The sequence below is a fragment of the Chrysemys picta genome, chromosome 12 (assembly GCF_011386835.1).
Source record: "Chrysemys picta bellii isolate R12L10 chromosome 12, ASM1138683v2, whole genome shotgun sequence".
In the NCBI taxonomy this organism is placed as follows: Eukaryota; Metazoa; Chordata; order Testudines; family Emydidae; genus Chrysemys; species Chrysemys picta.
This window is the reverse complement of record NC_088802.1, coordinates 44,223,315-44,239,670: the sequence shown is the minus strand read 5'-3', so window position 1 is coordinate 44,239,670 and position 16,356 is coordinate 44,223,315. Positions and strand designations below refer to the sequence as shown.

The 16,356-nt window shown below is 46.8% G+C and overlaps 1 protein-coding gene across 1 annotated transcript; it reads right to left on the bottom strand.

Moving 5' to 3' along the window:
• Window positions 1-10: 10 nt before the first annotated feature.
• On the bottom strand, window positions 11-15,772 carry LOC101950700 (CMRF35-like molecule 7). Its single transcript, XM_065563466.1, has 7 exons — window positions 15,572-15,772; window positions 9,515-9,841; window positions 7,904-8,042; window positions 5,682-5,791; window positions 3,607-3,659; window positions 3,004-3,144; window positions 11-2,376 (listed from the first exon to the last, which is right to left on the bottom strand). The coding sequence occupies exons 1-7, from the start codon at window positions 15,609-15,611 to the stop codon at window positions 2,224-2,226; spliced, it is 963 nt and encodes a 320-aa protein (XP_065419538.1). The 5' UTR covers window positions 15,612-15,772; the 3' UTR covers window positions 11-2,223.
• Window positions 15,773-16,356: the final 584 nt, after the last annotated feature.

Genomic DNA, 16,356 nt, shown 5'->3' with positions numbered 1-16,356 from the left:
GTCCCTTCCGTTCTCCCCCTGTTTCAGGGATGGAGCAAACCGCCAGATCTATAACTGATGCAGAGAACTTCCAGTGGTGAATCGGCTCAGCTACACTGCCAGGTTCATTGTGGAGGTGGAGCCAATGATCCACCCATTCCCCAACCTTTAGCTTCTACCTGTCCTGTGCTTGGCTGCATCTGCTTCCTCTCCTGCACAGATACCTAAGTTACACCCCCTTATGCCCCTCTGGTGTACTAGCAGGGCCATGATTTGACCGAAACCTTTACATAGGACTGTGATGAGTCTGTGTGTGAATAGGGAGACATCCTCGCTGCTCTATAGCCCTGATCAGGAATTCCTAGAACCAGACTCACCCCACGATGGCTATGAACAAAAAGCTCCCAGCATGAAGTGTTTCTCCTCCAGTCACTGGTGGTGTCGTTGTTTTCGTTACAGCTCATGAACTGCCTCTTTGCTAGTTCTTAGCAATGGATCATAACCAGCAGAAGGAGGATTCATTTTCCAGCTTTGCGCAAAGGTATCCCACACCAGGGGCCTGATTTTCTTCTCATGTCAAGGGAAGTTATTTCCTCAATGTTCTCAGAGGATGAAGTCTGCTGGAGGTGTCTATTTCTGTTTCCCAGGCCAGGGTATGTAGGTTCTTATCAGGGGGTTGGAGAGCCCAGGGCCAAATTCATACCTGGTGTAAGCAAGTGTAACTCCACTGAACTTACCAAGAAGTTATGCTAAGAAATAATGGCATAAGTCAATGACCGAGAAATAACCCGAAAGATTCTGGGAAAAGAGGTACAAACTGGTAATATTGCAAAAGTCTAGCTGGAAAGATTCAATTTAAATTATAAAATGCTGTAACAACACATCTTGTCTCCAATGTGTGCCTTAACCACAAGATAAAGGTGGTACCTACCCAGTCTGTAGAATTCAAGGTTCCTTGTGTTTCTAGGGGACACAGACCGATAAGAAAGAGAGGACTGACACTTTCATGTCCATGCACAGAATGTAGGAATAGACAGAATCATAGTATAAAAAAGGGTGCCCAGAGCAGGAAAATTGAGCTTCCTATGAGAAACTCCGGCAGAAATGACTCCCGTATAGATTATCAATCCACGAGAGGGCCAACAGGCTCTAACACCATCTAGGAGGAGGTGATTATGTCTGTAGTTATAACTAGTACATGGTACCTATCTTCATTTGGAATTGTATATGCTGCGACATTTATGATTTTGTTGGTAACTTTAATAAAACTGCTAAAAGATAGATGCTCTTGCAATTATCTGTGGTTTCATGTGTTCCTATGGGCTCTAGGTCCAGAACAAACAGAGATAACGCTATTGAACTTGAGACTGTAACCGCCGGAGCTGAACCCCCTGAAGCATAATTAACATTAAATAGAATAAAAGGCTACAGGGGGTAACCTCGTCTCTGCTGACTCTGTTTCTATGATTTCAGTAGAGTTGCAGCTGTTTATGCCATCTGTGAATCTGGCTCTTTGTTCTCCTACTTCTGCAGCCCGTTTCACATGTTCATCGCAGTGGGACTCTCCTGTCTCACTGGCATGAGCTGTTCATTGGGAAATTTTGCTAGTAATGAATGATCAGGATTCAGATACCCCTGAGCGTGGGCTGCAGAGAGACAAACACCTCTAAGAGATTCCAAATCCTGGGAGAGTGGAAATACAGCTTAGCACAGACTACCTTTTATGGGCATGTCTACACCACCGAAGGAATTGAGCGGATCACTTGTTACAGATACAATCTGACATCAGCCCCTTCCCATGTTGTCCTTGGCACCCTGTTATTGAGTCATTCCAAGGAACTCAGTCCGGAAGAGAGAAAAGAGCTTTTTATTAGCAATTGTCTAACTTTAAAGCGCGGAAATTATGGCGGACAAAGGGGGAGTGTGCCAAACCTGCAGACCCATACAAAGTCTTTCTAGAAATGCTCCCAGTCATCCAGAAGGTGAAGCCCCCAGGAATACGTTCTGTTTCAAGTTGATGTGAAGAACGAGAAGCACTGAGCGGTAAGTAAATCTGTGAAAACAGTCTCGCTGGCAATGGGACACAATCAGCAGCAACACTAGCATGTCAGTACAGGGGGACCTGGCATAAGAAGAATAATGGAGGAACAGGAATCGGAAAGCTTCTATGTAACTGCAGGGAAATGAGAACAAGCGCTAAAAATTCCAACAGTAGGAGGGGAAACGTTCCAAGAGCATTGAGCTTCATCCAGTATTTTTTTTCCCACGCTTTCCTTGATGACGAGAGGGGGATGTCCTACTGCGTGTGTTTGGAGTCATATTGGCATAGATGGTCTGCTGATGTGAGGTTGGAAATTTCACTGTGCCAGGAGCAACCTCTTCTGTCGATCTCGAAGCCTGAAACAAAAGCACCATGAATCAGAGGACGCAGATTAGTTTGGAGCAGCTCCAGGCACCGGCGAAAAATGACCTCAACTGATTCTGTTGCACTTTCCTGTAGAGTTCATTAGCTGTTGCCACTAGATGAGACTGGTGATCTTTAAGACAGAGGAAAAGGCTCTGTGCAGGAAAGGCCAGAGGGAAGAATTTGCCCACACATTCTCTTCATTACTGAATTACTCCATCAGCTAGTGGGAAAATGTCTCTTTTCTATGGAAAAGTAGGACAAACTCAAATGTTTTTGGCATTTCCATGGAAAACTTGGACTTGTCATCAAAAAATCAAATAACCAAAAACCAATTTTCTTTTGTTTTCAGCAACAAAACCCAAAACCAATTCCAGTTGAAAACTGCCCCAAACTGCAAAATGTTCCAGTTTTTGGCTATTTGGTTTTCTGATGAAAAATCAAAACTTCATAGATGCTATCTAGCTATGAATTCTTTTATTGAAAATCCAAAATGTTGATGGAAAACATCTGACCAGCCTTATCCCCTGCTCTGGTCTCATGAAGAATTCCCATGCTGGTGACTGACGCTCTCCAGCAGCACTCGGCTAACAGTGGTAACTATTGGGATTTCTTCCTACCTGGGTCTCATGAATGACATTTTCATAGGCAGCCTCATCGGCTGCTGAGTCCGGTGTCTCCTCCATGGGTGTGCAGATGGCTGCCTTACAAGAGGCTGCAGGTTCACTGGTAACGAAGGACGACGGGGTGTTTCCAGGTACCTGAAACAGTGTTCAGAACAAAGAGAAAACTCCAAGTCCCTTCTTCCCAAGGTCCACACTGGGGAGCTATAGGGCTACAGAAGCGAGGCATCAGTTTCTCCTCTGCACCTTTGCTGAATGTGTTTGAATAATGACTCCTAAACAGAGTCATCAGTGGAGTTGAATTTGACACTTTCAGCATTAAAAGACTGAAAACGCCACCACTTACGCTGTAGTAACTCTGCTAAGTGGTAGTTGCAGTAAACTCTTTTATGTGGACCAGCCACTAGAGGGGGAGAAAGTCACACGTTGTGCTAGTGTGGGTCACATCTGCAGTTACTTCAGCACAGGGGAGACAGATGCCCCCTTTCGAGGGCTGATAATCAGCACTAGGTGACCGATCCTTGGAACATTGCCTTTTTCAGCTTTTGAGCAATGTGTGAAATATTCTAAACTCAGGCATCTGCCTCGGGTCTGCCTTACCAGCCGATAGGGATGGAAGTTCTTTTCTCTTTGTCCAGGCGCTCCCTCAAGGGCTGAAAGAACCAGAAAGAGGAAGTGCATCAAGGTGAAGTCAAGCTATTTTTAGGTGTGTCTAGGTGTTTCTAAGTCCCTTGGCACACCCATAGCTGAGCACCTCGATGCAGTGCCAGGTATATGAAGCTCTCCTCGGAAAAGGCGTAACACTTAGCAATTTTCATCATCTAAGGGCTTTTTGAGAATGAGTTTGGTAAACACTGGACTGTCTGGGTTCCTATGTAACCCACTGAACTTGGGTGACCCAGTGGTGCTAACATGGACTCAGCCCAGTAGGCCTAAATCAGTGGTTCTCAGCCTATTTACCATTGTGGGCCGCAGCCAATATTACCTGTCTGACCCTGAGGATGTCACATGGGCCGCAGCTCTGTACTGATTGGGCTGCAAGTGGCCTGCGGGCCGCAGGTTGAGAACCACTGACCTAAATGAACCAGGTGAACCTCCCAGTACAGAAGTGGTTCTAGGTCTCTGGATCCCGAGATCCACTCTGCTTTTCACTGCATGTGGAAAGTGGTAACATTGGCTCTAGTGTGTTTGCCCTTCCTCCACAGCTCAGCCCCTCTTTCCTGCTACCATGAGGTTAGGAGTCTGCGGATATGTTTGGCAAGGAGAGGACAGAGCCAGGCAACACTACCCAAGGAGGACTTCCCATAGTTAAGCAGGGCAGAAACTTGCCAGAGAGTTTAACACTGGTCTGACTGGCCTCAGCTTCCCATGGTGGGATCATTATGCCCGGCTTTGGGAGCATTTCTTGGGAGCCAGCTATGTTGCCAAAGGAGAGTCGGCTGCCACCAGCAAGGCAGAGAGACATTGCGACAAGGTGGCCTCAGGCTCTGTGTACTTGTAACTAGTTTGAGATGCAAATAGAAGATCTTGGGCATGTGCCAGCAGCATTTAAACCCAACAGGCTCATGTGGTTAATGTGACTCCAGGATAATGGAGTACAAACAGGTAACCAGGTAAGTCACTTTGGGTGTGAATGACACACCATGGGATAGCAGTCGGAGGGCGAACGGAATGGCTGTGGGCACCATGGAATGGGGTTGCCCTGATATAACCCCCACCAAAATAGTTAAGTTGCTTCCATGGAGGTTTAATTTTTTGAAAGAAGGTGCAAGATAAACTGATGTAAGACCGTTTGTGTGTGGACACAAGACATTTCCTGCCAGGAGAAAGCGAAGTTAAACTGGTGCAACTTTCTCATGTAGACAAGCCCTGGCTCTTCTGCTTTGTGTGTGTGTGATACAAGTGGGGTGGGGGAAATTATTAACTTTCCTTTTGCTTTCTAAACAGCTGCAGTGTTTTCTTACCGTGTGCCAGAGCTAGTAAAAGAGAACTGCAGGGTTTTACCCCCATGTATGAGGCTCATTAAAGCCCAGCTGCAGGTCATTGAAGCTAGGAGGAAAGATCAGTGTTAGCCAATAAAAGGAGGTCTTACAGAGGTTGTTCCAGGAGGGAGGGAATTGGTCTCTTTGCTTCTGGCCATTAGAACCTGCCTAGCCCAGCTGTGGCTAATAAAGTCAGAGGTTCAGCAATTCCCAGAGTGCAAAACCCAAGCCAGCCTGGGGCTTTGGAGGTACAGAAAACCTTTATAGCAGTGGCTGTCAAAGAGCTGGTGATTCACCATCAGGTTAGTGAGAGACCTTCTACTGCTGGGTTTCTCAATTGTTTTCTTTTGATTTCTATTGGCATGTATGCACTTAAAAAATTGCAGGCTTCTTAGAAATAAACATGCCCACCCATCCAGCTGGCCTGTGTTAGATGCCTATGCTATGACTGGGATTGGGGTTTGATTCTGTGTAGACCGGCTGCCTTCCAATTTTCGCATGCCCTTTCTGTGTGAGGGGTTGCTGGGGTGGGAGTGGCTGTGACTAGATGCTTGTGATATATTTGGAGACAGTTTCTCTGCAGTTACGTTTGGTGGAAGGAGCACTGCGGGTCAGAGAAATGAACCTGAATATGCAGGCCGCACTGAGTGAAGAGTAAAGTGACTCATTACTTGGGAAAGGGATTGTTTTTACCTTTGTTTCTCCTCTGCGTCATCCTTCTAAACAGTACAACAGTGAGCAAAATCAAAAGCAGAACCAGCAGGATGCATGGTGTCAGGATATGGAGGACTGGGTCTGTTGTACTAAAAGCAAGAGGAAAAGAAAGTCTGTTTCTACCCTGCTTGATACTTGCACTTGTTTAGGTAGCATTTTAATCAAAGAGCTCATTGCCTTTGGCTGAGATGTGTGAGTATTACCCCCATTTTGCAGAGAGAGAAACTGAGGCATGGATGTTTAGTGACTATCTCCAATGTGCTACAGTGAGATAGTGGAAGAGCTGGGAACAGAATTTGGATCTCCTAACTCCCCGCCGTACAGTCTAAGTGCTAGTCCCTTGACTTCAGCAGCCAGTTAATTTTTTACATTTACATTCCTAATGCTCAGCGAGGCAGAGCTGGGTTCAGATGGGAACGGGCAGGCAGTGATGTGTGTGCTTTGTCTCGGGTCTAGAAAACCTTAATTAATGCACGTCACAAGAGGTATAAATGTTTGTGTGATTTTGTTTGTACTTCGGAGACACTGAGGCAGAGATGCTCTCTGCCAGCTGTATTCTTCCCTTGCAATTGCTTAAATAAAGCTGTCTCTGATTTTGTTGCTTCCAACCTAAAAGTAAAGTTTGTTTCTACCACGCCAAGAAAGGCTTGCTGGTGTGACCTGTGTGTGGCTGGAAAATAGATCTATCATGCATTGTGAAATCTGTCTGTAGGTATCATAATTCCTATGGCTGGACTGCAGCTGGGACTGGGACAGCCTCCTCTCCACAAATGCTGCTGAGGTCCAACAGCTTGGCATTGCTCCAAGTGGGGGATCTCCTGGTGCATGGAGCAGCTGTGGTCACCTGGAAAGATGCACTGAGACCACTGCACGTGTCACCGAGCAAACAAGAAGGGGACTTGCAAAATTCCCATGAATTTAAGAGGTGGGACTCGTGGTTGGTCACCTGAAGGCAGGGCAGTAGAGTTCAAACCGATGACCAGAGAGGCGAGAACAGGCATTGTGGGACACCTCCCGGAGGCCAATTGCAGCACTGGCACTGCGGAGCTGTAGCCCCGGTGCAGAAAGCTCTACGCCTCTTGTCGGGGTGGTTTTGTTTTGTTTTTTTAACAGTGCTGCAACTGCGCAGTTTCTGCACACTAAGTGGCTTGGCAGTGTGTACACCTCAGGAGTTACACCGCAGTAAGCTGCTTTACTGCACAGAAACTTGCCAGTGTAGACAGATGCTCTTGGAGTTGAGCATGTCTCTAAACCTCCAGCACTATGGGTGTCCTCTGCAGGGAGTGCCTGCCCTCTGAGAGCAGTGTAGAAACCACGGCCGTGCCAGAATGTTCCATGAAATGGGCTCCCCCACAGTGCCCTTTTGGCAGGGGCTGTTGGTCTCGAACCCTGGTCCACAGGACTCTTAACAGCCGGTATGTTCCAATGTGCCACCGGAACACAAACCTGAACTTTGACCGAGGACTCCAGTCCTGGGATCTGAGTGAGAAAACTCAGAGGGTCCTGACTGGTTCCTGCTTCTATTTAAACTGAGCAGAGGTACAGGAAATGGTCTGTGCAACTGGGTTTTTCCATGCTTAGGCCCGCATCCCCTGGGCTACCAGCTCCTGGTACCTGACATAGGCACCGACTCCATGGGTGCTCCAGGGCTGGAGCACCCATGGGGGGGAAAATTAGTGGGTGCTCTGCACCCACCGGCAGCCGAGCTCCCCTCCCGTCCACCTCCTCCCTTGAATGTGCCACGTCCCTGCTCCTCCACCTACCTCCCAGTGCTTCCTGCCCGGCCACTGCCAAACAGCTGTTAGGCCGCTCCGGGAGGGGGAGGGAGGAATGGGAATGTGGCGTGCTTGGGGGAAGAGGCGGGGCCGGGGCAGAGATTTGGGGAAAAAAGTTGGAATAGGAGCAGGGAGGGGGTGGGCCCTCATGGAAGGGGTAGAGTCAGGGCGGGGCTGGGGGGAGCAGAAGTCAGCGGCTATGGTACCTGATTCTGACATCCTGATCTGGCACACCCTGTGAGCCTGGGCCTCCGGTCTGTCTTGGACTCTGATCTTCTGGTAACACCTGACTCTTGGTCTGCCCTCTGGCCTATCTCAGATACAGGTCTCCTGGTATCCAGACCTGGCCTGGCTCCTGCTCTGACCACTAGGTCAGACTGCCCACATCCTGGTCATGACCCCTCTAGAATGTGCCTGGACACTCACCCTGCAGGAGGGTCGCTGCTGTGAACCGTGGAGTTGGATTCAGCCACTTCAGGGGCAGTCCATCTGAAAGAAGACTCAGTGGAGGCAGCATGCACTGTTGTCTCTCTCATTGGTGCTGGGGGTGGTGAGGCAGGAACAGCTGTGAACAGGCAGACTTAGCTGTGTTAACAGTCTTCTGATTTTTGCTGAATATTTTGGCTTCATATTAATTGAGTATATACCTGCCTTTGTCTTCAGGGTATTGAACACCCTGTTTATGCATTTGCTGGATGACTCCTATTAATAATACCTAGCTCTTACATAGCAGCGATGTGGGGTGCTTTGGTTTTAACCCTGTAGCTCTACTTAGATCTCCTGGTTTATTTCTTGTGGACTGAAACTGCAAATAGCTATTAAAGATTTAGAAAGATGAAGCCTGGCTTCCTGTGCAGTGATCGCTGCCCTGTCCCATCGCCTTACAAATATAGTATTAACGGCCTGACTATGATGCACGCAAAGCTCCAATTAACTTGTAACGAGAGTTTGACTTTCAGCAAAAATATCCCAGCTCAGGGCGGACACAGCCAAGTTGCTGCTGCACATGTGTAACTTAAACATTCTGTTTTGTTACTAGGCTTTCTCTCTGCCGGCTGTTTCTGGCCTCCCCTCTTCTTCCCCACGCCATCCTAGCCCAAGTCAGTATTCTTTCTCCTACACCCGTCTCTGGCACTTATTTATACTGGAACATGGGAATTGTCGTACTTGATCAAACCAGTGGTCCATGTTGATGTGCCTCTGACAGTGGCCACTACTTTAGAGGAAGGGGCAAGAGTCCCATAATTAGGGAATAATCTGCTCATAGGGGACACTTCTTCCAGCTCCCCTCATTTGGTGGTTGGTTTTTGCCCTGAAGCAGGAGGGTTTATATCCCTTGTACATTTCTCTTCAGTTTAGGCCTGGTCTAAAAACAAGTTGCACTGATTTAACTACACGTGACTTTAAACCAATTTAGTTCAACTAGTACAACCTTGTGCTTGGGCAGTCCTAGACCCCAGGTTTAAAATTGTTTTTATCAGTTTAGCTTACATCTTTGCAGGGCCGGCTTTAGGAAGTGCGTGGCCCGATTCGAACATTTTCGACAGGGCCCCGACAGGGATGACTAAAAAAAAAAAAACACCACGTTAAAAAAAACACGGGGGCTTGTACTCACCGGGCCGCGCTCCTAGCCTTTGGTGGCGGGTCCTTCACTCGCTCCAGGTCTTCGGCGGCACTGAAGGACCCGCCGCCAGAGTGCCGCCAAAGACCCCGAGCGAGTGAAGGACCCGCTGCCAAAGACCTGGAGCGCCGCCAGGTGAGTAAAAATTAAAAAGGTGCCTCTAGCCAGGGAAGGGATTCTCTGCCACTTGCCCTCCACTCTGGGCGACCCTGCCACTGGGCGCGGGGCCCTCTTAAGCGCGGGGCCCAATTCGGGGGAATTGGCCTAAAGCCGGCCCTGCATCTTCGGACTGGTCTACATACAAACGTGCACTGCAGTAATTACATCTGGTTACAATTCACACCCCTTGTTCCAGTATAAGTCTGTGTGCAGACTTAAGGCAGTAACAATCAAAGAAGACTCATGCAGGAACTTACCTGGAAGAACATTCACTTTCACAGAGAACATGAGATCCAATCCCAGTTTGTCTATCCCACACCAGTAAGTCCCGGAGTCTTTCTCTGTGAGGTTTTTCATGGTCACTATGAACGTGCAGAAAGTGTGAATGTCTTTGATGGAGACTCTGTCGTGCTTCACAATTGCCTCTGACCCTGTCGTAACAACTATGAGGCAGGATGTCCAAGTTGTTCCTCTGCACCAGTATTTAATATAATTCTCGTAGCCTCTGCCATACCAACACTGTACAGTGAGCTCTCCGCCCAGGGGACCACTTGCCTCCTGAGGGCCAATCAAAGCCCAACATCCTACGAAAAAAAAAAATCCAGAAAGAAATGGGGATAAGAACATAAGAACGGCGATACTGGGTCAGACCAAAGGTCCATCTAGCTCCGTATCCTGTCTTTGGACAGTGGCCAATGCCAAATGCTTCAGAGGGAGCGAACAGAATCGATGGATATAAACTGGCCATCAACAAGTGTAGGCTTGAAATTAGATGAAGGTTTTTAACCATCAGAGGAGTGAAGTTCTGAACAGCCTTCCACGGGGAGTAGAGCGGGCAAAACACCTTACTGGCTTCACGACTGAGCTTGATAAGCTTATGACGGGGATGACAAGACTGCCTATAATAGCATCTAGCCGATCTGCGCCAGCTATTAGCAAATATCTCCAATGGCTGGAGATGGGACACTAGATGGGGAGGGCTCTGAGTAACTACAGCCAATTCTTTCCCAGGTGTCTGACTGGCTCTTGCTCACATGCTCAGGGTTTAACTGATCACTATATTTGAGGTTGAGAAGGAATTTTCCCCTGGGTCAGGTTGGCAGACACCCTGGAGGTGTTTTTTTTTTTTTTGCCTTCCTCTGCAGCATGGGGCATGGATCACTTGCAGGTTTAAACTAGTGTGAATGGTGGATTCTGTGTAACTGGACGTCTTTAAACAATTATTTGAGAACTTAGTAACTCAGCCAGAGGTTATGGGTCTATTACAGGAGTGGGTGGCTGAGGTTCTGTGGCCTGCAATGTGCAGGTCAGACTATACAATCGTTATGGTCTCTTCTGGCCAGCTTCTGGCAGTCAGAGATTTAGGGACACCTAAAGCATTGGGTTGCATCTCTGACCATCTTGGTTAATAGCCATTGATGGACCTATAACTTCTCTAATTCTTATTTTGATCCCAGTTATATTTTTGGCTTTCACACATCCCCTGGCAATGAGCTCCACAGGTTGACCTGTGCATTGTGTGAAGAAGAACTTCCTTATGTTTGTCTTAAAACTGCTATCTATTGATTTCATTAAGTGTCCCCAGGTTCTTGTGTTTATATAAAGGAGTAAATAAGACATCCCTAGTCACATCCACCCCCCTTAGTCACCTCCTTTCTAAAATGAACAGTCACAATCTTAGGGAAGCTATTCCCTAATCATTTTTGTTGCCCTTCTTTGTCCTTTTTCCAAATCTAATATACATTTTGAGATGGGGTGACCAGACCTGCGAACAGTATTGAAAGTGTGAGAGTACCATGGATTCATATAGCAGCATTATGTTATTGTCTGTCTTATTATCTATCCCTTTCCTAACGGTTCCTAACATTTAGTTCTGTTTTTTTGTTGTGGTGTTTTTTTGACTGCTGCTGCACATTGAACAGATGTTTTCAGAGAACTATCACAATGACTCCAAAATCTTTCTTGAGTGGCAACAGCTATTTTAGACCCCATTGTTGTGTGTGTGTGTATGTAAAATAAATAAATATATAATCTATTGGGATTCTGTTTTCCAATGTGCATTACTTTGCATTTGTCAACATTGAATTTCATCTGCTATTTTGTTGCCCAGTCACCCAGTTTTGTGAGATCCCTTTATAGCTCTTCAGCATGCTTTGGACTTAACTATCCTGAATAATTTTATATCACCTGCAAACTTTGCCATCTCACTGTGTACTCCTTTTTCCAGATCACTTCTGATTATGTTGAACAGCACTAGTCCCAGTACAGATCCGTCTTCACTGTGAAAGATGTTTGTTCCTATCCTTTTTCCTATCTTTTAACAGTTACGGATGCATAAGAGGACCTTCCCTCTTAACCCATGACTGCCTACTTTGCTTATGAGGCCTTGGTGAAGCACCTTGTCAAAGGCTTTCTGAAAGTCCAAGTACATTATATCTGTTAGATCATCCTTATCCGCTTGTTGACTCAAGGAGGATGAGGTATGATTTTCCTCTACAAAAACTGTAGTGACTCTTCCCCAACATATTGTGTTCATGTGTCTAATTCTGTTCTTTACTGTAGTTTCAACCAATTTGCCTAGTACTGAAGTTAGGCTTATTGGCCTGTAATTCCCAGGATTGCTCTGGAGCCTGTTTTTAAAAAATCGGTGTCATATTGGCTATCTACCAGTCATCTGTTACTGAGGCTGATTTAAGCTATAGGTTACATATCGCAGTTGGTAGCTGCAACTTCACATTTGAGTTCCTTCAGAACTCTTGGGTGAAGACCATCTGGTCCAAGGTACATATTACTGTTTAATTTTATCAATATTTTCCAAAACCTCCTCGATGACACCTCAATCTGGGACAGTTCCTCAGATTTGTCACCTAAAAAGAATGGCTCAGGTGTGGGAATCTCCCTCACATCCTCTGCAGTGAAGATTGATGCAAAGAATTCATTCAGCTTCTCTGCCATGGCCTGGTCTTCCCTGAGCGCTCCTTTAGCACCTCGCTCATCCAGCAGCCCAATAATTAATCATTTTTGGTTTTGGTAGCGGAGAAGATTTATAAATAGCCTCAGGATGAGGAACCAGTCTGACTGGCTGGTAGTACGGTCTGCATCTTTACAATCGGACAGTTCAGAACTAGTTACCTGTATCTTCCTATCTTGTGTAGATTCCCTTGTATCAAAAGAAAACATTGGCTTGGCTGTCCAAAAACAGACTAAATGTTTTCCTTTTTTTTGGTGGGTTTTTTTTTTTCTTCTTCTCTTCTCACTTGTGTGGGGAAGATGGGATCGTCTGCAGGGCTGGCTCTAGGCACCAGCCCTCCATGCATGTGCTTGGGGCAGCACTTTCCAAGGGGCGGCACTCCAGCTCCTTGTGTTTTTTATTTTTTTTTTGATCGAAAAGCCGGGAGCCGGCCCTGAGCGGAGGTGAGCTGTAGCAGTGGGGAGCACGGGGAGGGCCACAGGAAGTAAACCGGGGGGGGGCAGAGGAACCACTTCCCCCCCCCCCCCACAGCTCACCTCCGCTCCACTGCTGCCTGCTCCCCCTAGCGTGCTGCCGCTCCGCTTCTCCCCCCTCCCTCCCTCCCAGGCTTGCCGCAAAACAGCTGATTTGCGTGGCAAGCCTGGGAGGGAGGGGGGAGAAGCAGCGCGGTGGTGGCGCGCTCAGGGGAGCAGGCGGAGCGGAGGTGAGGGGCGCGGAGAGGGCCGCAGGAAGTAACGGGGGGTCAGAGGAACTGCTCCCTCCCCCAGCTCACCTCCACCTTCTCCCCCGAGTGCACTGCCGCTCCGCTTCTGTCCCCTCCCTCCCAGCCTGGAGGGAGGGGTAGGAGGGGAAATGCGGCGTGCCCGGGAGAGGAGGTGGGGCTGGGGATTTGGGGAAGGGGTTGGAATGGGGCGGGGAAGGGGTGGAGTTGGGGCGGGGCTCGGGGGCATGGGAAAACTTTTTTTCTTGGGGCGGCAAAAAACTTGGAGCTGGCCCTGATCGTCTGTAATACCTTCCTCCTCCAGCCCTACCTAAATAACTTCTCTGAAATTAACTAATAACCTGCGCTTTTTAGTTCCAAAGTGCTGTTAAATCTCCCAACACACACACACACCCTCATCTAGGATAGTGACACAAACATTCTGGCCTCTTTGGCTCCACTTTCCCGCACCTTTTATTATTAAAAAAAAAAAAAAATCAATGGCCGGGAGTGGAAAAACACCAGTGCGTCTTTTAACCTAATATTTGCAAGATGCTCTGACGTTATCTAGCATTTTATTTATTTAGATATAGGGCCGGTCCACACTAAGCCCCCAGTTCGAACTAAGATACGCAACTTCAGCTACGTGAATAACGTAGCTGAAGTCAAAGTATCTTAGTTCGAACTTAAAGGTACTTACCACGGGTCAACATGCGGCAGGCAGCCTCCCCCGTCGACTCCACCTACTCCTCTCGTGGAGCAGGATTACTGGCGTCGAAGGCGAGCACTTCCGGGATCGATTTATCGCGCCTAGACAAGACGCGATAAATCGATCCTAGAAGATTGATTGCTTGCCACCGAACCAGCGGGTAAGTATAGACGTACCCTTAAATGATATAAAGATGCCTCTTCGAGGCTATAGGCACCCTAACACATCATTATTAATAAGATTGCAACCAGCATTAAAGTAATCACCAGGAACTCGGCTAGCCACCTACCTACCAAACTCCTTTCAATTCCTTCACTGTGCGGTATTAGAAACCTAGAGAGGGGAGGGGGACACTTCTTCCCTTCAGGATCATATTGCTGTGAGTCTGAAGTGTTTCTACAGTTGTGACAGGTCTGAATGTGGAGAGGAAATTCCATTACTACACAGCCACCAGGACAGGTGATAGGAGGAGGGGAACCAGGCTGTTCAGCAGGGCTTTCTTACATCCATGTTGCACAGAAGATAAAATGAATAAGAAACAAATAGACAATTTTTAAACATCTACTTGTATACTCCTGGCGTCTGTAGGACACCCAACCGTGAGCGTCAAGAAACCTGTGTCTTCTCACTAAAGGCCAAGAGTTCACAAAAGAGTCATGATTTTTGAGTACCCTGTTTGCAACCTCTTTGAAGAGTTCTGAATTTTCAAAAAGTGCTGAGCACTCATGCCTCACAATTGCTGCAGGGGGGCATGGGGGCCTTCGAGGTACTCAACATCACTAGTGACTTTAGATAACCTTGGGCTGAATTCGCAAACATCCGCACAGACCAATTTGGAAGGCGACTCGCTAACTACCCCCGAAGACTGTTACCCAAGCTAATCTCCAAATCCAATTCCTAGCCAATTCTGTACCCAAAAGCAATACTCCTCAACCGAAGTACTTTCACAGAAATGAGCATGTTCATTTATAATCAAGGGAAATGCCTTTCTGTCCTCTAACAATTTTCCAGTCCTTCTTATCATTGTGCTAGACTGCAGGCATGTTGCAGCAAACGTTTCTTTTATGACCAAACAGATATATCAGCAGGTGAGTAGACCTAATACCCCCAAAGTAATTTTTCTAACGGTATATCCCAAGGTGCATATGCACACTGGTTGTACGCATGAGGGACAGAACTGCCATCAGTCATATTGCTAACAATAGATTATCAGCTCAGCAAAGTGCATGAAGCTTAGAGTAGGGGAGAGGTGTTAATGCCACAGTTCAAACCTCCTGACCTTTCAGCAGCAGGCACGCATGGAAATATTCGAAGATCGTTGGCAGGCAAGTATTAACATTCTATGGTACCTGAATGTTTCCAAACCACTTAGATCACTTTCAAAAATGCTACCCTATCTACAGCAGATCAAAGGGCAGATTTTCCAAAGCTTTTTCAGCAAGTAAAGCTAGTGGGGTTTACAAAAGTACCTAATGTGACTCTAGGTGCTTAGGCTGCTCATGTGTTTTTTGTAAACCCCACTAGGTGCCTAAGTCCCGTTGACTTTCAATGAGACTTCGGCACTTTGATTAAGTCACTTAGCAGCCAGAGTCTCATTTGCAAAGTTACTGTAGCAGTATTGAAAACTTTCCCTTAATGCTTCAGCTCTTAGATTAAAAACTGTTTCCCAGTGGAGTTCTCCAGTTTGGGTTCCTACCTGGAGACTGCTTCTGGGAATTTATTCTTTAGCCAAAATGTTCAAACTTGTGTGTCTAAAATTAGGCATCTAAATGCAGGTTTAAATTTGGGTACGCAGGTTTGAAACCGTTGCCTTTGTTCCAACAGTCCCTTCCTAGTAATATCCTCCTCCCACCGCTATTGATGACAAAAATCCCGTAGCAGGATTCTTAGGCCTCTGCCCTCATTCCACTGACCTCTAAAGAACTCCTTCTCACCTGGGAAAACAATCCAGCCCCAGCCAGGGAAAATTCTCATTGTCCTGGTTCCTTCTCGGAGCAGCAGAAGGCTAAATGGAAAGTAACGCGCTCTGCAATAAGTTGAGTTTTCTGTGTGGTACTAGGCCAGCCAGGACCACCTTTCTCCTCTAATAGGCTACAGTAAAAGCATGACCCCTTATGGACAATTATTTAATTTTAGTTTGAGTTCCTGTTTTTGACCGCTTCGCTTCCTTCTGAGAGGAGTAGATGCTGCTCACTCTGCTCTTTGTGGTTGGGTTATTTTGGGAGGGAGTGTCACGTCACCCATTTTTAAACTTCTGTTTATATTTTCTTCATAATCAGGCCTGTTTTTTGAACTCCTGCATCCTGTTTTCTTAATGGAATGTCTAATCATGCCCCAAAAGCATGAACAGTAACTGAGTATGGTACTTACATCATGAGGCCTAAAACAAGATCATAGTGGATCACAAGCTAAATATGAGTCAGCAGTGTAACACTGTTGCAAAAAAAAAAAAAGCAAATATCCTTCGGGGATGTATTAGCAGGAGTATTGTAAGCAAGACACAAGAAGTAATTTTTCTGCTCTACTCCACACTGATCAGGCCTCAGTAAGAGTACTGTGTCCTGTTTTGGTTGCCACGTTTCAGGAAAGATGTGGATGAATTGGATTAAGTCCAGAGAAGAGCAACACAAATGATTAAGGGTCTAGAAAACATGACCTGTGAGGGAAGATTGAAAAAATTGGGTTTGTTTCTTCTGGAAAACAGAAGACTGCGAGGGTA